This window comes from Zosterops lateralis, assembly GCF_965231275.1.
Source record: "Zosterops lateralis genome assembly, chromosome: 18".
Classification (NCBI taxonomy): Eukaryota; Metazoa; Chordata; class Aves; order Passeriformes; family Zosteropidae; genus Zosterops; species Zosterops lateralis.
In genome coordinates this window covers 889,876-912,630 of record NC_139778.1, presented here as the reverse complement: position 1 = coordinate 912,630, position 22,755 = coordinate 889,876, and the positions used below count along the sequence as shown (strand labels likewise).

Below are 22,755 nucleotides of genomic sequence, written 5' to 3'. Positions count from 1 at the left end.
GTTTCTCTGCCTGAGGTTTTATTGTTTCCTACTGTCTTGTGTGGTCTGTGAATGATTTATCCAATGCTGCCATATCCTGAGAGCTGGTCTGGAGAAGGAAATAAGCAATTTCTGTCAGACTTTGTGTGTGTTATGACAGATCTGTGAGATTTGCAAGGCCTGGTCCTCACCTGCCCTGGTGGTGTCTCCTTTCACAGCTCTCACCTGGCTTGGCACACAGCACTTCCCTGGGAGGTGGGAGCCAGGCTGTCCTGGTGCTCTGTCCCCTCTTGACCGACACAAATGAATTTTTCTCTCCTGGGCTCAGTTTTCCCAGACTGGGACTTGGGCATTGCCCCCTTTGTTGAGGGTTTGGTGGGGCAGATCTGTCAGCTGTCTCCTTGGATGGTGCAGGTGTTGGCTGGAGCTTGGACCCTCTCCACGGGTCCAGGGAGGGCTGTGGAGTGAGGATGAGAGCCATGGAAGAAGATGGAGTTTTCCAGGAAGCAGAGGCAGGGAGTTCCTGAGTACACCAAGGATCACATGGAATACACAGAATCCCAGAATGGTTTGGATGGGAAGGACTTGAAATCCCACCCAGTGCCCCCCCTGCCATGGCAGGGACATTCCATTGGCCCAGGCTGCTCCAAGCCCCATCCAGTCTAACCTTGAATATTCCCAGGGATCTACAGCTTCTCTTCTCCACCTCTCATGTGTCCTGCAGCTGTGGGAGCTGTGCCCTGCATCCCCAGAGCATTTCCCTGCCTTTGTGCTCCTGGGGAGGGGAGAGAGGAGCCCAGAGATCCATCCAGCTGTGCCCCTCCAGCTTCAGCTTTGTGCCCCTCCTCAGCACTCAGAGCTGGAGGACAGGCTGGAGGTTGGAGCTCCTCCTGAGTGTTCCCTGTGCTCTGCTGGAGAAAATCCTTGAAGCCTTTACATGGTCGGTTTTCTTGGAGAGGTGCTTCACCTGTGGCTGTCAGAGGAGGGGAGGTGCTTTAATGTCCTCTGGTTTTCAGGACACTGCACGGGGTCGATGAGTTCATTGTTGATGTCAGATTAGAAATGGAGCTTTAAGCAAAGCTGCTCCAGCTGGAAACAAGGAAAGGCTTTGGAGAGGAGTTCCAAATCTGTGCATTCCTGCAGCTTTGTGGAGGGAGCGACACTGGGAATGCTCCTGGAGCTGCTCCTCAGCAGCAGCCTCAGCCTGGAGCAGGATTTCACCCCCAGCTCTGGAGCAGCCCCGTGGATCTTCAGGACAGCAGGAGAGCAACGTGGGGTTTGTTCAGATGACACCATGGGCCCGGGCTTCTAATTAAAGCCTGGGCTTCTAATTAAAACTGTCAGTTCTGGAGGGAATCAGGGCTTTGTTTGAATTCCCAGGACATACAGGATGGACGTGTAACTCATCCTGATCAGCGTTCCACGGGGGCTTTGTTCACACCAAGGCTTTCAAAGGCACTTTCTGACCCACTGGGTCCTTCAGCACATTTTTCCTGTGGCTGCCCGGGAAGAGTGGAAACAGCAGGATTTGCTCGTTGTGCTGGTGAACAAAGAGGTCCTCAGCCTTGCCCTTTAGGTAACATTTAACGTGTCATGTGGGTGAGGAATTTTATTAAAAAGCAGCGGATTTGGCAGCACTCTGCTGTGTGCAGGGAAGCTTTTCTGTCTCCCTGCCCCGCTAAAGAAGAAGGAAAGTTAAAATACGAGAGAATTTGGCTGTGAACAGCCAACCTGGAGTGGCTTCTCCAAGCAAATATCTTCCTGGAATGTGCCCAGAGACGTCCCAGGCTTCACCTTCCCTGCCACCTCCTCTATTTCTCCCCTGGAGGACGTGCTCAGCTGCTTCCAGCTGTAGTTTCATCCAAAAATCCCAGTGCTGGGAGCAGGTCTGGTGTGAGCTCCAAGATATCCCAGTGCCCTGGGAAAAATGCCCACCTCCTGCACGAGAACAGGGGTCATCTTGGAAGGCTGCTGGCATTTGCCATTCCCTGATTCCTGGTGTGAGCTCGGGGTGTGGATGGCTCCTCTCCCACACTGCCAGGCCGAGAAAACCACTCCAGGCCCAGCCCTCTGTGGGAAAAGCCTTCTCCCCCTCTTTCCAGAGCCACCAGGTCACCTTTGGACAAGTGGCCACCTGCAATCTGGGAAGCCCATTTGCCCCAGGGCTGGCACTTGGGACCCATTTGTCTCTGCAATAAAGATCTGAGATTTCCTCCCCCCAGGATGTTTTTGGATTCATAAATTCCCAGCACTGCTGAAGGCTCGGGTCAGCTGGGCTGACCCCCAACACTTGGGCATCCTTTTGCCTGGATTTTTGTCCCTGGAAGTGTTTTGCTGCCAGTTAAAACCAGCTGTGCCACCTCAGCCCTGCCAAGGGGACACTGACAGATCCAGGGGATGCAGGGGCCACTATAATTTCCTTGTTCCACAGGCTCACTAAGCAAAAAATAAATAAAATAAAATAAAATAAGCAGAAATTCCTGGAGATTTTTACAGTTTACAAGAGTTTATTCAACTGGTTTCTGACTTTAGTTCTACGGAGGGGGTGCTGAACAGTTACAAGCTCCTTTGGGTCAATTACAGCCAATCTAAGGAACAAACAAACAAAAGGGGACCAAAAAAAAGAGGAAAAAAAAAAAAAAGAAAAAAAAAAAAGAAACAACTTGGAAAAACAATAAGAAAATCCACAACTTTTTCACGTGTCATTAAATATATTCATATATAATAACCATAATATATTAGTATGCATTGTAAAGAAACATCGCCCAAAGCAGTCTGCCATGGTCATAACTAAACAACATTTACAGTTCAAGATATTAACAGAAATAAAAAAATCAACAAAAAAAACCAACCCCAAAACGAACACAGGTTTGTGAGGGGATGAGGCAGGGACAGGGAGGGGGCACGGACACGACAGGAACGAACAGAAATGAGACCGACTTCTGTCGGGTGCTACGGTCAGTGATGATTGTTTTGGCATTTCAGCTGCTCTCTGAAGCCTCTCTGAAGGCACCACAGTCCCTTCCCTGCCACCCCAGTGCTGTCCCCAGGGCTGGGGCCCCCAGAGCTGCCCTCTGGCCGTGCAGGGGTTCAGGGGGACATCCTTTCCCTGGGGGCAGAGTGTCCTCCTGGAGATGTCCTGGAGCAGCGGTGGCTGCAGGGAAGAGCTGCACCTCTGCGCCCTGAAATGGGGCTGCTCTGCCCTCCCAGCAGAGGCTGTTCCAGTTGCACCAGTTCCAGCAGCAGCTCCTGCAGGTCGGGATCACTGGGAATGCACGAAGGGCACTGGGGCCGTGGATGGAGCCGGGGGGTTTGCCTGCTCTGACTGGAAAGAACAAAACTCCAGCAGGGATGGAGAGCTGGGGACTTCCTTCCTGTGCCAGCTCTTGTGCCATCTCATTTCCTTCTGAGTCCCCAGGCCACGTCAGTGCCTGGAGGGGTCTGGCCGTGGGATGAGGGGTGGGGGGTCTTCTGCAGCCTCCAAGCCCAGTGGGAGCAGGGAAGGGGCTGGAGGGTGTCCCTGGGGGGTTTGGGGTGTCCAGGCTGTGCTTGACAAGGCTGGAAACAGAGTGAGCATTGGGTATGCAGGTGTGCTAAGGGCAGTTCCCAAGTCCCCATATCCCCTGGCCTTTCCTTCCTGCTCTCCACGTGCAGAACTGGCTTTGGGTTGGATTCTGTTACTTTTAGGCACCATTTGAAGGTTGGGGATGTCCTGGCTACCTGGGGAAGTGCTGTCCCCAGCTTTGGGGTTCCCTGGCAGCAGCTGACTGCAGGAGAGCAGTTTTCAGGCTTTAAGCCTCCATTTAGACACTTGAGGTCAGATTTTATTCTTCAGACCCTGCTGATTTCACTTCCCTTGGCTGCAAAACCATTAGCTCTCCTTGAGCTCTGAGATAAGGAAAACCAAGTCCAGTTTGGGAAAGGGGAGAAAACACAGACTTGGATGGGGGGGAGTTGCTTGATATCCAGGGTGGGATTTTTCTCCTAATAGCCAGATTAATTCTGGGGGCCTTGTGGTGGCAGGGGAGGCTCAGCAGAGCTGGGTCCCTCCAGGTGGTGATTCCAGCAGCCCCGGGAGCCTCCTCTTTGCACCTATTTACATGGCTGCCCTGCTTTATGGCGGTTTATGTCATTATATAAATATTGTCTATTGCTATAAAACAAGGCAAAACCGCTGGAAAATGTCATAAAAGAGATGTTTCCAAGTTTCCTAAAAGGAAAAATATCAGTGAGGTTTTGCTTTTCATAGCGACTAATGTTTGCTTCTCCTCCAGGTACCGTCCTGCCCTCACTCCTCCCTGCCCCAGCCTTTCCTGCTCTCCATGGATGAGGAGGAATTGGATATCCCCATTCTCCAGGGCAGGGGAGCAGCCTGGCATGGGGGTGACAACTCCAAAGCCAGTCCTGCCCGCAGGGTGCCCCAGGGGGAAGATGCTCCAGTCTGAGGTGAGGCAGTCTCTGCTGTGCTCAGTGCATGAATGACTGGAAATTGGGAATTTTCAATTGGCCGTTTGTCCCCCACCAGAAGGAGGAGAACTCCAGGTGGCTCACACCTTACTCCTGGCTGAGCCCCCTTCCCTGGGCTGGTCCCTGCCCTGGGTGGCTCTACCCCGCCCAGCCTCAGAGCTCTGCCCTGGCCCCACTGCCCATGGGGACAGTCCCTGGTGCCCTCTGCTCCCCACTTTGTCCCCAAGACCTTTTGCAGGGGTCTCAGGGGGCTGCAGCTCCAGAGGGAGCGAGGGCAGAGCTGCCGTGGGTTTGGGAGAGCTGCCCAAGTCTGGGAGTGAAAGCAGTGACCAGCCAGGGCCTTGGTGTCACCTGCAGGGATTTTCTGCCATCTGAGGGTTCCTGGTGTGCTGACAGCAGCAGAGGGAATGAGCCCATGGAGGAGGTTCAGGGGTGGCCACAGTGGAGATTTAGGGACTGAGATTAGCAAAATCTTCCAGGGCACTTTATGCCAACTCATTTTTTGTCAGGTCTGGGTGTTTCCTTGGGGATGCTGGTTTTTGACTCCTGGCCTGTAAAGGGATGGCTGGAGGGGGACAGGGCACGCTGTGGGCTCACACCCCTTCAGTGTGGTGGGGGTAGCATCCTCAGGCTCAGGGGCTGAGCACGGAGACATTCCCAGAGTTCTGCACAGCAGGAAGTCATCCACCAACATTGTCCCCTCTTGGCTGTGCCTAAAGTGGACCCAGAGCATCATCACAGCTGGAGACTTGGGCTGCCCCAGGCACCATCAGTGGGTGGTGTCCACGGCTGTCGGGTACCAAAGCCCCCCAAGACCCTGTCTGCCGATCCTCGGGTCTGTCCTCAGCAAAAGTCTTGGTTTAGTTTCCTCTACAACAACTGTCTCAGTCTCAGCCTAAGTTGCAAACAGGTATTTTGGGGATGGGGAGTTAATTTCCAGCGGTGCTGTTGATTAGTTCCTTACAGGGTGGATGTGCCCATGCCGTGCTTTGGAGGCAGCAGATGTTGGCAGCTGGAAGGCAGTTTGGTGTCTCTGAGTTCTTCAGCAATGGGCCAGGAGGGAGCTGGGGGGCCCAGGTGCCACACACCCTCACCCCACTCGTGGCTTCTGTCCATGTGTACCATTGGGTTTGGTTGGGTTTTGTTGGATTTTACTGGGTTTTTTTGGGTCCTGTTGGGTTTTGTTGAGTCCTGTTGGGTTCTGTTGGGCTTTGTTGGGTTCTGTTCAATTTTGTTGCGTCCTGTTGGGTTCTGTTGGGTTTTGTTGGGTCCTATTGATTTTGTTGGGTTGTGTTCAGTTCTGTTGGGTCCTGTTGGGTTTTGTCTTCCCTGGAACATGAGGTGCAAGCCCAGCACCCCCCAGCTGTGGTCGCTGTCCCCTTGTCCCCCCAGCCCGCCCTGGCAGCCAGTCCCTGCCCGCCCCAGCTCTACACAAAGCAGCATGCACAGTCAGTCTCTCCCTCTCCTCCTCCTTTAGGCTTTCTTACACTTCCCCTTCTTCTCCCGCTGCTGGAACTTCCGGAGCCGCCGGGCCCACGTGTCCCGCCACTGGATCACCAGGCTGGTTTTGTCCGCAATGATGCCGCTCTGGTCGGGAGAGTCCTCGTTGTTACCCAGCAGCAAATACTTCTTCATGGGCTTGATTTTGGGGCACTTGCAGGCTATGTCCTTGGAGTGGATCCACAGGGTCTGGTCTCCGCGCCGGATCCGGTTGCTGCCTTGTTTGTAGACGGAGATGATGTTCACCGTGAACTTCCACCAGTCCGCGTTCTTTTCTGCCTTCAGGACGTGGATCTGGACAGCTGGGAATAAACAACACACAGGCAAGAGAGGAAAAGGCGTCACTGTCTGGGCTGGTGAGGAGAAGACGGATTTCAGGCCTTACCTAACGGGCTGTGTGAGGAAAGGGGATTTTGCAGCAGCCAAGGATTGTGGATGTCCCAAAATGCTGTCCCCAGGCCACCCCCCAAGAACAGGAGCAGCCAGTGATGCATCTGAGGGTCTCAGCAAAGCTCCAAGACCACCACAGGCCTGGGAGCTGCTCTCCAGCTCTGCATCTGGCAGAGTCATTGAAACACCTCTGCAAGTGCTGAACAGCAGCGCTGGGCTCCAAGGAGACCTCCTGGTGTCCTGGCTGAGGACTGGGAGACCCCCAGCTCCCACAGCAAGACTGAGCTGGGGAGAACACAGTGATCCCTGTACCAGATGGTGGTGATGATGATGATGATGATGATGATGATGATGATGATGTTTTCCAAGCCTGTGGCTGATGATGTGTAATCTCTGTAGCCATGGGCTGAGGAAACCTCAGCCCTCCACCACTCCAGCCCTTGCTCTTTCCTGGATTAGGGCTAAAAATCAGCTTCCAGGAAAATGCCTTCCCCAGGGCAGGGCCTGCCCAGCCCTCCTGGCCTTGTTTGCCAGCTGTGGGGTGAGGAATCCTCACCAGCAGAAACAGGGAAATCCCAGCTGGGGATGGGCCCGGCTGGGAGAGCAGGCAGGGCACAGGCTGGTGCAGCACAACCACAAAGAGCTTTTTTAGCCAAGTCATTGAACTTTTCCCTTTTCCCCCACTCTCCTCTCCATGCTCTGGGAGCTATAAACCCCTGCCCGCTCAGCTGCCTGCCTGAACCCCAGTGGGTCCAATCCTGTTTGTACAAATTAACAGAGAGAGAAGAAACTCCCAAAAACCTGAGGGAAAACTTTGCCATTTGCCATGTAACAGTCCAGCTTTCCCCCCTGGGTTGGTGGTGTAGGAGCATCCCCCTGTCTCTAAAACCAAGTGATTTCAGGCTCTGGGAGGAAGCAGAGCTCTGCAGCCCAGCACAGCTTTTTAACACGTTGCAAAATATATGGGGTATTTTTTTTAAACATGTCATGGAGGCCAGATGCTTTCATTAAAAAAAAAAGAAAAAAGGAAAAAAAAAAGGAAAAAAAACAACCCTAAGCTCTGACTGTGTATTTCCCCGTCTGGTGTGAAGGTAACAAAATGTGAAGAGTAGCCAATTTTTATTTTGTGGAAACAAATCTTTCCAAAAAAGCTTAAACCTTTGACCTGCCTGGGTCCACACTGACAAAATGGAGAAAATGAATGAAAAGGAACTGGAGAGAGGTGGCTACAGGAAACTCTGCTCTAAAACACACAGTCTGTATTTTTTTTTTTTATGTCAAGGCCCCCGTCTCTTATTTTTTCCCATTTTATTAATGAAGTGGAAGGAGTGAAAGCTTTGAGGAAGGCTTGGCTGGCGCAGCCACAGCTGCCTGCCCTGACAGCCAGATTCCTGCCCATCGCTTCACATCCAGGATGCTCAGTTCCTCCTGAGCCGGGTTTTGGAGCCCAGCTTTAGTGGGGTTTGCCTGGCTATTCCAGTGTGGGGTGGGACCAGCACCTCCAGCCTCTCCCAGGGGACACAGGACATGCAGAGGGGCAGAAATGGGCCAGGATGAATTTTTGGAAGCTCCTAAGCTGGGTCCCCTGGGGAAATCCAAAGGGATTTAAAGACTCCCTTCTCATGAAGGAGGTTCCAGTCCCTTCCTGCTTTGAGGCTCTGGTTTAGCTGTGCCCCCCCAGTCCAAACCTGGCTGTGGGGTTTGGTGTTGTCCTTCCACCTGCCCCTCTCCTTGGCCAAACCTTGGCTTTGTGCCGAGCTGCTCTCACTTGGCTGATGCTCCCATTGAACCCCTGCACTCAGGACTGTCCCTGTCTCTGCATCCCTGGAAAAACATCCCTGGCCAAACCCCTGGGGCAGCAGATGGAAGGAGGTGATAGGGGATGATGGTTCCTCATGGGACCCTTGCTGTGGTCCCCTGGAACAGGTGGTGTCCTGGAGCAAGAGAACAAAATCAAAGGAGCTGCAGCTTCCACAGCTCCAGCTGGGGCTGGTGACAGTGGTTTCAGTGAGGATGGGCTCTGCTCCAGACTGGTGACACTGATTTCAGTGAGGGTGGGCTCTGCTCCAGACTGGTGACACTGGTTTCAGTGAGGGTGGGATCCAGATCAGCTCCTGATCCCACTGGTGCCTTGGGGCTGCCTGTGCCCTGTGCCTGCTCCTCCCTCACCTGGAATCTGGGTCTGCTGCACCCCAGGCACTCCCAGAGATCCAGATATTTTTTCTCCAGGTTCACTTCCCTGCAGCCTGCTCTGCTCCCAAGGGAGTTCTCAGGCAGCAAATGGGTCTGGGGAGCTGAGGCACAGCTGGGGCACAGCTGGGTCCTGGTGAGGGCTGCCCTATGAACCACATCCCACCTGACACTGATCCTCCTGAAGCACAAATCCCACCTGGATGGTGCCTGCCAGCTCTCAGCACAGGATGGTTCTTTGGCAGAAGAAGGTGCCCCAGTGGGAAGGCAGGGAAGGTCCCTGGTCCTCCCCTACACCCCCAGAGCTCAGGGATGCTCCCAGCTCCTCCAGGCCTGCCTGGGAGCCTCCAGCCACAAGAAAGCCCCAAAGTCTGGAAGCTGGAGATGAAAGCCCAGGGGTGGATGGTTTGATGTTAATAAAAACAAAACCCAGCCCAAAACCTCAAAACAACGTTTGAGGGCAGCTGCTGAAGGCTGAAAGCAAAGCAGAGCCTTGCAGCATTCAGACCTTGTGTGAGTCAGGGCCTCAAAACTCTGCCATGAAAAGAGGGAGTCTGGGGAAAACCTAATTATTTAATGCTTTTTTAAATTTGCATTTGGGGTTTGTGATAAATCTCCTGAGTCCAAGGCTTCCCCTGCTGAGGCTGACTCAGGGCTGGGCTGCAAGGCCAAACCTCTACATGCTATTGTGGAATCCTGGAGTATCCCACAGATCCTGCCTGTGGCAGCTGGAAACGTGGGGCCATTGCTGTGCCGGCACCTGGGAAAGATCCCAAGGAGTGGGAGTGGGAACAGAGCAGTTTGAGGGTGTTTAATGTGGCCAGGTGGAAGGGGGTGCTGAGGACAGCGGTGGCAGGCACAGATGTCCCAGTCCGAGGCAGGGTTTCCCAAAGGCTTGGCTCCCCTCTCGCTGCACCACTGGAGTGGAGTCCATGTGGATTTTATTCCATCCAGCAGCAAAAGGTGACCCCGACACCATCTGGGTTTGGGAATGTAAAGGGCTGGCTCCTCGCTGGAGCAAAGTGTTAAAATGTGATTTTTTTTCCCCCCCCTTTTTTTTTTTCAGTTTTTAATTTATTTGGCGGCAGCTTTGCCTCGCTCCAGTTGCCAATTTCCTACTGGTTTAATATTGGAGATTTATGATCCCTAATCCCTGGGTGTGCCCTGGTGCTGGGGGACCCCTCAGTGCCCCTGCTCTGTCCCTCAGCACGTGGCTCCAGCAGGGATTGCTCAGCTCCAGGGATGGGATTTCTCCACCTTCCAAGCAGTGCAAGGGGCTGTGAGTGCCGGCCTTGGTGCTTCCCCCCTGCCTTTGGATTTTTTTGGGGGATTCAGGTTTTTTTCTCCCGCCTCCCTCCCTCTTTTCAAGCTGCCTTTTGAAAACACGTTTTGCTTTTTTTCCAGCAGCCCCTGCCAAGCTCCTCTCGACAAAGGGGGTGACTAAGAGAAGGCTCTGCTGAAGGAAGGATTTTTTAAAATTTTTTTTTTCCAAGAAAGGGCAAAGTGAGCAGATGATCTCACCTACGGGATGAGGATTCTGTTCCTCAGCCCCATTCCCTCCCCAGTGCTGGGATGGGGATCCAGGGCCTGGGACCACACTGCTGCTGCAAAAACATTCCAGCATCATCCGCGCAGGATCGGGCCCTGCTGCAGCACAGGCAGCTCAGAATCAGGGCCAAAATGGAGCTTTTAAAACTCCAGGTTTCCTTTACCACAGTCACACCCCACAGAGAGCAGAAAGATCCCCAAAATCGAGCAGAAAAGGGAGTAAAGGATGTTCCCACTTCACCTGGATCAGCATCACCTGCTCAAATCAAATAATCTCCTCTCCTTTGGGGAATCTCCACCCTCAGTGGGTTCAGCCAGAATCCCTTCTGCTTCCCCGGGATTTAACTGCCCCCACCCCAGCAAACCCCTCCTCTGTCCCTGCTTTTCTGAGTGGCTCTGTGCTCCCCCACGCAGCCAAAATAAACCCAGAAAAAGCTTTTCTGCCTCTGGTCCTGCCTCTCCCCCCTCTCTGAATCTCCCGCCTTCTGTTTCACTCCAAATATTTGCATCCAAACGCATCTCGTGGGGGAAAAAAGCCCAAATTAAAATAAAAAGAAAAAAAAAAAAACCACAAACCCGACAAAAACAAACAGATAGGAAAAATAAATAAGGGAAAATATCCCTTTGAAAGGGTGAATGAAGCGGGGATGTAAAAAGCCCCATTGAGGAGCGCGGGGCGGATGATAACTCCCGATTGAGGCCGCGGGAGAAGGAACTCTGTTCAAGCTAATTAGGGCCTTTTAGGACATTCGGTGAGGAAAAGAGCCTCCTAATTGGCTTCCTGCTGGGGTGTCAGTCCCAAAGTCTTTATTATCCCTCCCTGCACCTTTTCAACCCTTTCTTCCCTCCCTGCCCCTGGTGAAAGCTTGGGCTGCTCCGGCATCGCTCACCCCGCTGCCTCACCGCCCTGGTTTGGCCTCAAAAAAAGAGAATTTGCCGTGGCTGGGGCCGTGGGGCTCTGGGGGACCCTTCCATGGCCCGGGGATTCGGGTGGGAGCATCCCAGAGCCAGCACTGGGACAGTGTCCCCCCACCTGAAGCAGCCCCAGCACACGGCTCGGGATCACTCGTGCGGCTGCAGAAGGGATGCTGAGTGAGAAAAGAGAAGGGAAAAGCTCTTTCCAGCTCAGCTAATCACTGCTCCAGAGGCATCTCCTGCCTGAGACACCTCCTGAGCCACCCACACCTCCCCAAGGACTGCTGGAGCCCCCAGGGCAGCCCTGAGCAAAACCCAGTGTGTCACCCACGCCTCCAACAGAACTGTGTCACCCAAAACTCCAACAGAACCCAGTGTGAGCTGTCACAAAACCTCCAACAGATCCCAGTGTGTCACTCAAATCTCCAACAGATCCCAGTGTGCCACCCAAACCTCCAACAGAACAGAGTGTGCCACCCAAACCTCCAACAGAACCCAGTGTGTCACTCAAACCTCCAACAGATCCCAGTGTGCCACCCAAACCTCCAACAGAACTCAGTGTGTCATCCAAACCTCCAACAGATCCCAGTGTGCCACCCAAACCTCCAACAGAACAGAGTGTGCCACCCAAACCTCCAACAGAACCCAGTGTGTCACTCAAACCTCCAACAGATCCCAGTGTGCCACCCAAACCTCCAACAGAACTCAGTGTGTCATCCAAACCTCCAACAGATCCCAGTGTGTCACCCAAACCTCCAACAGAACTGAGTGTGTCATCCAAACCTCCAACAGATCCCAATGTGAGCTGTCACAAAACCCCCAACAGATCCCAGTGTGTCACCCAAACCCCCAACAGATCCCAGTGTGAGCTGTCCCAGGGCTGCACCACCCTCTGAATTCTCCTGGGAATTACGGTGGGATTGGATCAAGTCGACTGGGAACTGCTCGCTGCTCATCCCCACAGCAAAAAAATATTTAAAATATTTAACAGCTGCGGCACATGACAGCACAGTGAGAGGAGAGGGGACATGGTGCCATCATAACCCAGAGGACACTGGCAAACACTTGGAAAATACGAGTGTCCTGCAGATGCTGGGACAACCCTCAGATCAGGGTGCACATTGTGCTCATCTCACATTCCCCAGTGACACTCGGCATCCACCGAGCATCGCTGCCCAGGGCTGCCTCTGCCAACCTGGCAAAAGCCATTCCCAAAAGTGCAGCCACAGCCAGGGCTGCGGCTGGACCTCGGGTGGGCTTGGGGACAGTGTCCTGGGTTGCAGTGTAGGATGTACACAAAGTATTTATTCTATCACCATCTTCATGAGCTGTTGGAACCAGGTGGGGCAGTGTTTTCCCAAGGGTGTCTTCTGCTCATGGCCTTTGGGCTCTTCTGCTCATGGCCCATCAATGCCTTGCCCAGGACTCACAGGGAACTCCCTCCAGGAGCTCTCTCTGTTTAATGGGCCATCAAGGAGCCACTGCACGACTCCTCATCCCATTGGGAGATGCTCCCAATGCCCAGGGGGAGGAGCCAAGCATTCCCACCTGGAGAGAATCTGGGATTTGGGACAGGACAAGCAGCCCTGAGCCACTGGATTCCCAGAGGAGCAGAGCTCCCAGACCTTTCTGTGGGATCACTGCTTCAGGAAGAGCCCCTCACCTGGACTGCTCCCCCCACCCTGCTCAGGGTGTGTTCTGACTCTGTCAGTGCTCCTTTGTGTTATTGCATTTATTATATTTTATTTTTACCTTTTTTTACCTTTCTTCTTATTAAATTATATCTCTGACTCGGAGCCTCTCACTCGTTTTGCTTTCAAACCACAACAAACAGCTCCTGCCCTGCATCCCTTTGGCACCGCTGCCCCTCGGACGGGGGACACTCACCATAGTCCTTCTTACAGTATTTCTTCATGTTGATCTTCAGCTTCCCCTTGGAGGCTTTGCAGTACGAGTCACAGTCTGCGCGGAGAGAGGGGGAGGGCAAGAAAACATTAACAAAACAAATTAGCCTTAAAATGAAGACAGTCTTGGGGAGGGGGGACGGCTCAAAGCCGCAGCCTGCCATGAATAAGCAGCAGTGCCTGTGATATCCATCTGCCAGGCCCCGGTTGGGTCTGGAGGGGGCATTGAGAACCCTTCCTTTCTAAAGAAAGCTGCTCACAAAAGGAGCCCCGTCCTCCCTCCGCCTCTGTCTTCCTGGGAGACCCCGGGGCCTCCCTTATTGTGCCACCCAGAGCTTTTGAGAGCCACACAACCTCCCCCTGTTCTCCATCTCCGCACTGGGGCCTGCGCGGAGCCCACAGAGGCCCCATTGTCACCCCTCACCCGGCCGGTGTCAGCCTTTGGCATTCATGGCCCAGGGATTGGGGCTGGGGTCACCCCGCCACAATGCGGGTCACAGAGGAAATTAGCAGCCCATGAAAGCATTAGCAAAGCCTTTTGGTGTCCACTCTACTGAAGTGTGCAAATAAAATACCCCCAGGAGGAACATTTCAGTCCTAATGGGCCCCCAGGGCCGGGACACACTGGGCAGGCCCGGGCGGCCTGTGGGCACTGCCACCACCCCTGGGGACACCCTACCCTGCCCTGGGGACACCCTGCCCTGCCCTGGGGACACCCAGCCCTGCCCTGGGGACATGGGGACACCCAGCCCAGCCCTGGGGACACCCAGCCCTGCCCTGGGGACACCCTGCCCTGCCCTGGGGACAGCCAGCCCAGCCCTGGGGACACCCAGCCCTGCCCTGGGGACACCCTGCCCTGCCCTGGGGACACCCTGCCCTGCCCTGGGGACAGCCAGCCCTGCCCTGGGGACACCCAGCCCTGCCCTGGGGACATGGGGACACCCAGCCCAGCCCTGGGGACACCCAGCCCTGCCCTGGGGACACCCTGCCCTGCCCTGGGGACAGCCAGCCCAGCCCTGGGGACACCCAGCCCTGCCCTGGGGACACCCTGCCCTGCCCTGGGGACACCCTGCCCTGCCCTGGGGACAGCCAGCCCTGCCCTGGGGACACCCTGCCCTGCCCTGGGGACACCCAGCCCTGCCCTGGGGACACCCTGCCCTGCCCTGGGGACACCCTGCCCTGCCCTGGGGACACCCAGCCTGGCCCTGGGGACAGCCAGCCCAGCCCTGGGGACACCCTGCCCTGCCCTGGGGACACCCAGCCCGGCCCTAGGGACAGCCAGCCCTGCCCTGGGGACACCCTGCCCTGCCCTGGGGACACCCAGCCCTGCCCTGGGGACATGGGGACAGCCCTGGGGACACCCAGCCCTGCACTGGGGACACCCAGCCCTGCCCTGGGGACACCCTGCCCTGGGGACACCCAGCCCTGCCCTGGGGACATGGGGACAGCCAGCCCTGCCCTGGGGACAGCCAGCCCTGCCCTGCCCTGGGGACACCCTGCCCTGGGGACACCAGCCCTGCCCTGGGGACACCTGGCACGGCCCTGGGGACACCAGCCCTGCCCTGGAGACATGGGGACAGCCCTGGGGACACCAGCCCTGCACTGGGGACACCCAGCCCTGCACTGGGGACACCAGCCCAGCCCTGCCCTGGGGGCACCGGCACCAGCCACTGCTGGAGCACAGGTGTGGGACCTGCTGAAGTTCTATTTCTACTAGTAAAGGAATCATAGATTTAGGACTTGTTATTTGGAGCTGCACCTTCATTTAGTGGCTCAGTCTGCTTCCACATCCCCCCAGTGACCACAGGAGATGGGGGCACCCAGAGCCCCCACCCACAGAGCCCCCAGAGAGCAGGAGGGCAGGAAAATGCCCCTCACCCCCCAGGGCTGGGGTCAGGCTCAGGGTGTTGTTGGGAAGGTGGGGATGCTGCTGGCATCCCATGGCCAGCTCACACTGGGTGCCAAGGCCATGAGGAACCCCCTCAGCACCAAGCCCTGCGATGACCCACGTGTGCCCCAGCCCCTCTCAATGTCAGACCCCATGTCAGCCCCGTGGCTCCCTGTTGTTCCTGCTCCTCAGGACAGACCCTCAGGAAAACCAAGCTTCCTGCTTTTCCAGCATGGCCCAGCCAGGGCCAAACCCAAACCCTGAGATCTTCCTCGTGCAGGAGCCCCAGCTGAGATCTGTGCCCAGCTACAACCCAGCCAAGGCCCCTCCAAACCCTGATGACTGAGGGCTCCCAGCCACTGATACCTCCCATTTGTTTTTCTCATCTAACATTTCTGAACATCGAGTAAAACTTGAAATGCACCGAGAAAGGAGTGGATATTCCATCAGAGCTGTAGTTGAGGGATGGAGATGCAGTAGCAAGGGCCCAGCCATGCCCACGTGGCAGGATGCCACCATACACTGGGACGTGGCTGCTGCTGTCACTGAGCTCAGGGAACAGAAACATTCCTGATGCAATGCACTGCTAAGATGTTCCTGGCCATAAACATCGAAAAGTCTCTGAGGGAACTGAATGGCTGTGCAGTGACCTATGAGCCTGGGGAAGCTTCCCTTGAACTTTTTGGGAGAGCAGGGAATGCCAAGGGACAGACAGACCATCGGCTGCCCTGCCAGGCTGCTGGCACCACTCTGCTCTGCCAGGCTGCTGATGAACTCAGGACACCAGTGTGGTTGTGATAAAGCTGCTGATGGCTCTCCCTGGCACAGAAATCCTGGAGCTCTGTGGATGTTCACTGCTGCTGTCACAGCTCAGCCCCTGAGCAGAACAAGAGGTGACACAAGGACAGGTGGGCAGTGAACACTGAGCAGGGACAAGCCTGGAAGCTCTGGCTGCATGTCCCTCCTCCCCTGGCCAAATCCAGGACACGCTGGGCAGCAGCTGCTTTGCCTATACACAATCCTGCCCTGCCCTTCTCCTCATTCCCGAGCCCCACGGGCTGTGCCAGAGCCTCAGCTGGTTTGAATTGGACTGGTGTAAATCACTGGGAATCACCAGATGCCAGCGCTGGTTTCCGTGGGTGGGGGATTTGCTCTGCTTCATTTCCTTTGTCTCCCTCGTGGAGAGCTCTTCTGCCTCCTGGGTGACTTAGAGATCCTCTGGGGCCTCTTTGGGAGGGCAGATGGGATTTCTCTGAGCTCTGTGTGTTTGGGGTGGTGCTGCGAGGCCCCTCTGGAGGGGATGCTGGAGGATGTGTCAGTGCTGCCAGGGACAGACCCTGCTCTCCTCACCAAGTGACTCTTCAGCAGTCTGGGCTCTGGGGAGGCTTTGCTGAGCTGCTGCTCCTCGCTGGGGAAGGGATGGGAGGAAGGATGAGCCCATGGGAAGAGGAGGAGACGGTGGATGTGGAGCTCAGTGACTCGTAGGTGTGCACAGGAGACACGAATAATGTGAGACTCTTGCAGAATTTCTCCCCAGATGTTTATGTGACAAACCTCTGGAGTCCCAAGGCTCCTTGTCCTGCAGGTCCCTCTGGCCCCTCTCCATGAGGATCAGCCCGGGATAAACCTGCCCGTGGGCAGTGATGCCAGAGCGCAGGCACAAACCAGGAGAATTCTCAGAGCTGCCTGAAGGAAAGGACACCCTTTTGGTACCTGCAGCTTGGGGGGGTCAGTGTCCAGCTCCTGTCCAGTAGGAGAGATGAGGGGCAGCAGGATGGGCTCAGCCCCAGCTCCCTGTCCCACTGTGCTGCACAAGTGTCCCCTGCTCTGTCCTGCTGGCCCTGGCAGGCTCAGCAATCCCTGAGCCCTTCTGTGTCCTGTGTGAAGGACAAACCCAGGGTGACATCCCAGCCCCTTGCTCCTTCCCTCCCCGAATTTACTCAGCTGCACAAACACTCCAGTGCAAATCCCGCTTCAGAGCCACGAGCCCATCGCCCAGGCGGCCCTTGGTGGGTTATTTTTGGTCAGCCCTGCATCCTGCCCCGGGGGGACATCCTGCTCCTCCCTGCGGGGCTGGGGGAAAGCTCCAGCTCCCGGCGTTTCCCGGATAACGGAGCCGCGGGGATGGGATGGGATGGGATGGGATGGGATGGGATGGGGAGGGGGCCGCTGGAGCTCTGTGCTCACACAGGGAGCAGGTGGCGGGCGGCTGGTTCTTGTCGCTGGCAGCTCAGTAAAAACGTGTCAGCACAGCCTTCAGCAGCTTTGCAGCTCAGCCCATCCCCTTGATAGAACTAATTCTCTGGCTGGGCAGAGACTTTTCACAGCTAAACACCTTCTTTGTTTTGCTTAATTCCTTTTTTTTTTTTTTTTTTTTTTCTTCTCCAGAAAGTTGGAATTTTTGTGTTTAAACATCTTGGGTTTGGGGAGTTGCTGTGATGATGAGGCTGAGAGCTGCAGGGTGCTGAGTGTTCATCCTGTGATTTGTTAATGGATCCTGCTCTTCCCAGAGTGCTGCTGCTCCCAGGGCTGGGCAGGAAGGAGGTGCTGGCAGCAGAGCTGCGGGTGCTGAGTGTTGTTGCAGGGAAGACCCTGCACCAGGCGCCTCTCAAGCTCCAAAATCAGCTTTGAGGCGCTGCGAAAGCCACATGTCGGGAACGGAAATTAAAGGCCCCTTGATTCTGACATGATAGAGCAATTAAAGCCACATTTCTTGGCCTGGGTACCTAACTGGAAATGCAGATATAAGGCTTAGATCCCCAAGGGGATTCAGATTTCTAATCCAAATTTATGCAGCTAAATTCCTATTGATTTCCCCCAGGTAGGGCCCTAAATGCCTTTGTGGGCTGCGATCCAAAGTGGAGGTGTTGTGGCTTAGGAGAGGAGCCCCAGCCCTGAGAGCCTGACCCCAGCCCTGGGGGGTGAGGGGCATTTTCCTGCCCTCTCTCCCTCCCAGGCGGTTGTGCTCTCTGGGGGCGCTGTGGGTGGGGGCTCTGGGTGCCCCCATCTCCTGTGGTCACTGCGAGGGATGTGGAAGCAGACTGAGCCACTAAATAACTAAATAACAGCTCCAAATAACAAGTCCTAAATCCATGATTCCTTTCCCAGAGAGAGCAGGACTGAGCAAACAGGAGTGGTATCAGCCTGGGGTCCCACACACCCCCAGAGTGGCTCAGGGCAGAGCAGAGGGGCTGGTTTGATTTGCTGGAATGCAAGGGGAGGCTGGTGGTGAGGAGTTTTCAGATTCCTGCCCTTTGCTCTCCCTCCCCAGCGTTACTGGTCAGAAATCCTCTGTGCATGAGCTGCCCATCACCAGGGGGGTGAGCAGCAGTGACCACAGGGGACACGGCAGCTTCCAGGTCCCCACTGGCTCTGGCCAAACCTCAGCTGAACTTCTCCACAGGCATCCCTAAACCTGCACACTGGGGCAACCCCTGGATTGCCAACATCCCCTGCAGTGGGAGGGTCTGTCCCCACCTGAGGGATGGGGTTTGTGTTTCAGTGCTGTACAACCCCCACGAGTGCCCCGGGGGAGGAAGGTGCATTTTTGTGTAGTTTTTGAAGCTGGACCTGAGCAATCCCTCCCTTCACCGGGAGCTGGGGAATCCCAGCTCTCAGCTGTGTCTCTGCCCCTGCTCTCACCCACAGCCTGAGCTGGCTCCCTGAGCCCATTCAACAACCACAAAACTCTTGCAGGTGCTCCCAGGAACTGCTGCAGTCCTGTGGGATGTGCAGGACATCATGTACAGCTGCTCCATGGCCCTGCACAGCTTCCTGCTGCCCCATCCCCGTGAGACTGAGGGCTCCTCCAGGCTGTTCAGGCTCTGGAAAGAAAATTCCAGCCTCTTTTACAAGCAGCAGCCCCACATCCTCAGCTTGTGGCTGGGGCCTGGATGAAAAAAAAAAGCTCATGGAGCAAAAGTGGGGTGCATGGAGGGCTGTCCTTGGGGAGGGCAGGGGCAACAATGCCATGTGTCTGCCCTGGGGCTGAGTGTGGGCTCAGAATGTTCACCTGGGCATGAAAACCTTTGTGAGAGCTACCCCAGAGCATCCCAAAGGCAGGGGGGAGCCACACTCCCAATGGACACGGGATAAAATGCAACCCATCACTGGGACAGGAGAGGACGGCCCTGCAGCAGTCATGGCAGGGATGCCTTTGGCTCTCAGACCTCTGGAGATCTCCCCAGATGACCATCAACTCCTGGTTCACTTCCCACAGCACTGAAGCTGCCCCTTGCTTCCATCACAAAGAATTATTTTACCATCTCCTCCATCAGTCCCAAGGAAGGACTGTTAGAGTCATTTGGAGAGCTGCAGCTCTGCTTGCTCCAAGCTGCTGGCTCTGGGCCTGTGCTGACCACACGTCCTGAGGGAGGGCAGCCTTTGGAGGAGCCCTCTCCTTTCCCAGAGCATGGATGGGATCATCCCTGTGGGACTGCAGCTCACAGAGCACACTGTGACTGCAAGGGATCACTGTTGTAATTTAATTTGTGCAGGACTCCGCTGGGAGTCTGTCTCAGAGCTGGCTGGTTTAATGTAAAGAAGCTTTAATAAAACAGCAAAGCTAAGGCAGAGAATCCTTCCCAGGTTATTCATTTCAGCAGTGGCACTGCTTGTCCTGTGCTTTGCTGCACCCTCATCAGGCCACTGAGTGGACAGGGGTCTGTTAGCACAAAACTGGGTCTGTTATCACAAAACTGGGTCTGTTATCACTAATTGGCTCTGCTCTCACCTGCCTGTGACCCAGCTGTCCTGCACGATGCCCTTTGCAATTATCCTGTGTAAATGAGTGCCCTTCATCCCTGGCCAGCTGCAGAGTGGCCCTGACCATTCCTCCAGCGTGGGCAGAAGCTGGAACAGGGAGGCACATCCCTGCCAGGCCTTGGAGCTGGGCTGAGCTGGGGCTGGGCTGCTCCAGCCGTGCCTGCTGTGTTATCCAGAGGATTGTCCCCAGGTGTGAGCAGCCTCAGCCTGTGGACAGGGATCCCAGGGCCCTGGATCTGCCTGCAGAGGGTCTGTGCTGAGCCTGAGTGCACAGCAAGCCTCTGCCATGGGCTGTGTTTAACCCACTGACTGTGCTCTGGCCTTGCTCTGCAGTCCCCAGGGGCTGGCAGGGGTTTGTCCCACCAGCTGAGGTGGGTCTGTCACCACTCTGTCAAGGCAGAGGCACCATCAGAGCATCTTCTGCTCTCCAGAGCGGGCTGAGGAGCCCTTGGCATCAGCCCAGGAATGTGGGGGGCAGCGAGGCCAGCCCTGCCCTGTGCCGGGCACTGAACTGAGCCACCCCCCGGCAGGGCAGGAAAAGAGGGAGGAATAATTTCCACTCTTATCCGTTCGCTTTGGTGCTTTGTGGAGACCTAAACCTTCCCCCGGGACCCCACTGCAATCCCTGGCAATGGACACACAAAACCTTTCCTGGGGATGCCTTTCCTGAGGCTCCTTGTGAATACCCTGAGCCCTCCCAATCAGCGTGTCCCAAAAATCCGGGAATCCACGCTGGGAACTCGCCGCCTTTGCTGCGGGAGAAGATCCCGGAGCTCCCGCAGATCCCAGCGGATACCGACCATTAACCTCTCCCTTGGAACAAGAAGGTGCAAATGAGCCCACAGCAGCCCTCCTTTCTTCTGGCTGAGCAAGATTGATTGAAAAACAAATTGGCGCAAATAAAGCATGTAATTAGATTAAAGCCTCTCGCCTGGAGCGGCTGGAAAGCGGCAGCGAGGGATTCCAGGGAGCCCGCAGCCCCTTCCCACTGTCCTGCTTTAGGATGAATTAGGGGAGAACCATCCCCGCTGCTCCAGCAGTGTAGGAACATCCGTGACTTACAGGGACAAGGGACTCTGCACACCTGAGATATTCTAGAATATGTGGGTTTATTGCAGGGCCGTGGGTAGAAAGGGCTTTGCCTTCAGCCACCAGCCTGGGCTGGAGGGAAGTGCCAGAGAGAGAAGGAGAGAGAGCAAGAGGGTTTGGGCTGAGGAGAGGGGAGAGAGAGAGCAAGGGGCAGGGTCAGAGTGCAGGGGGAGAGAGCAGAGGTGAGAGCAGGGAAAGGAGAGCCAGGTCCAGAGAGAGAGAGCCAAGAGAGCCAGGTCCTGCTTACAATCCATTCTATCTCCTTTTGGGATGAATATTCTAATTTACAGTGACCAACCAACACAAGACACAAAATCCTATAGAATCTCCACACAGCCTATAAGAACTACTACATTACCATGTGTTATATTTTAAACTCTAAAAACTCCTCTTTAGACTTTTCTGTTTTGCTCCATTGACCTTTGGATCCCTCAGGCAGCAGAAGGGGATTGTTCAATCCAAAGGGATTCTCCTCCAGCTGCCCAGGCTGTTGTCTTCAGGTTATAGAGTGACTAAGACTCGATATCCTACAACTCAAAGTGAGCTCCCATTTCTATCTCGATTACAGGTTTCACATTTTCAGAATCTTTTGCCAAGCAATCACATTTATAAGGTTTCCCTGATTCATCTTTCCCAACACAGCAGGAGCTCCAGGATGTGACCAGGCTGTCCCTGCCACATCCCAGGAACGTCCTGGGCAGTGCTGGGCTGCTCCAGCCCCGGCTGTGCCCAGCAGCTCGGTCCGGGCACGGTTTGGGTGCCTTTGGTGCATCCCTGGGAGCTTTGGTCACGGTCAGGGGGAGCTGCCCCAAACCCCAGCCCGGCCCCACTGCAGCTCAGGGGTTTTGCTCCCCGTCTCCAGAGCTCCGGGATGGAGATGGGGATGAAGGGCCGAGGGGTTTGTGGTGTTCCAGGACAGCCGTAGCTGTGGCCTCAGCAGCAGCAGCAGCCTGGTTTTCCCGGATCTAAAGGGAGCAGGAGGCAGGGGATGGCTGCTGGTGGCACAGTGGGGACAGTCCAGCTGTGCCAGGCACCCACTGGAAACACCGCACTGGAAAACAAACAGTAAACTGGAAAACACCTCACTGGAAAATTCCACCGACATGGAGTTTTACAGCTCTTCCACACCAGCTCTGCCCCCTCCTCAGCTCTCTCCCGGCTGCACATTTCCTATCCCTTCCCACGGGATTTATGGCGGTGTTGAGCCCCAGGACATGCTGGGGACACAGATCCAGGGGTGCCCTGCCAAGATCCATTCCTAGGAAAACATCTGTCCTCGGGAGCTGAGCACCCCATCAATTCCTGCCTGACAGCATTCCCAGCCGGGGGGGAAAATCAGAGTTTTCTGTTCGAGGAGAGATGCAGAAACAGGGAGCTGGTGCTGGGGACAAGGGCTTTGTGTCTCCGGGGGGAATCAGGAATCTCCAGGGGGAATCAGGAATCTCCAGGGGGAATCAGCCTCTGGAAATGTCCCAGGATGGGGAGAGGGAGCTTGTCAGTCCTGACTGAAGCTTGAGGCTTGGCTGTGGTGGGATGGGGGATAAAGGGATGGAGGGATATGAGGATGAAAGAATATGGGAATGGAAGAGGGGAGGAAACTGGGGTGGAGGGAATCAGCTGCAGGGATGGAGAAATGGAGGGATGTGGGGATAAAGGGTTGGAGGGATTAAGGGATATGGGGATGAAAGAATAAGGGGGTGGAGGAATTGAGGGGTTTGGGGTGGAGAGAATCAGGTGCAGGGATTTGGGGATGGAGGGATGCAGGGATGGAGGGATGGAGGGATGCAGGGATGTGGGGATGGAGGGATGTAGGGATTTGGGGGTGGAGGAATGCAGGAGTTTGGGGATGGAGGGATGCAGGGATTTGGGGGTGGAGGAATGCAGGAGTTTGGGGATGGAGGGATGCAGGGGTTTGGGGATGGAGGGATGCAGGGATGTGGGGATGGAGGGATGCAGGGATGTGGGGATGGAGGGATGCAGGGATGTGGGGATGGAGGGATGCAGGGGTTTGGGGATGGAGGGATGCAGGGATGTGGGGATGGAGGGATGCAGGGATTTGGGGATGGAGGGATGCAGGGGTTTGGGAATGGAGGGATGCAGGGATGGAGGGATGCAGGGGTT

At 55.5% G+C, this 22,755-nt stretch overlaps 1 protein-coding gene across 1 annotated transcript in view; it reads right to left on the bottom strand.

The window, feature by feature from the left end:
* Positions 1 to 3,338: 3,338 nt before the first annotated feature.
* The window catches only part of NTN1 (netrin 1), a gene marked incomplete at its 5' end in the record, with an annotated part of 85,883 nt that continues 66,466 nt past the window's right edge, over positions 3,339 to 22,755 (bottom strand). The window contains 2 exons of the mRNA XM_083874820.1: positions 3,339 to 6,248; positions 12,877 to 12,951. Coding sequence (XP_083730946.1) covers positions 5,920 to 6,248; positions 12,877 to 12,951 — 404 coding nt within the window. The 3' untranslated portion in view covers positions 3,339 to 5,919. The remainder of the gene's footprint in view (positions 6,249 to 12,876; positions 12,952 to 22,755) is intronic.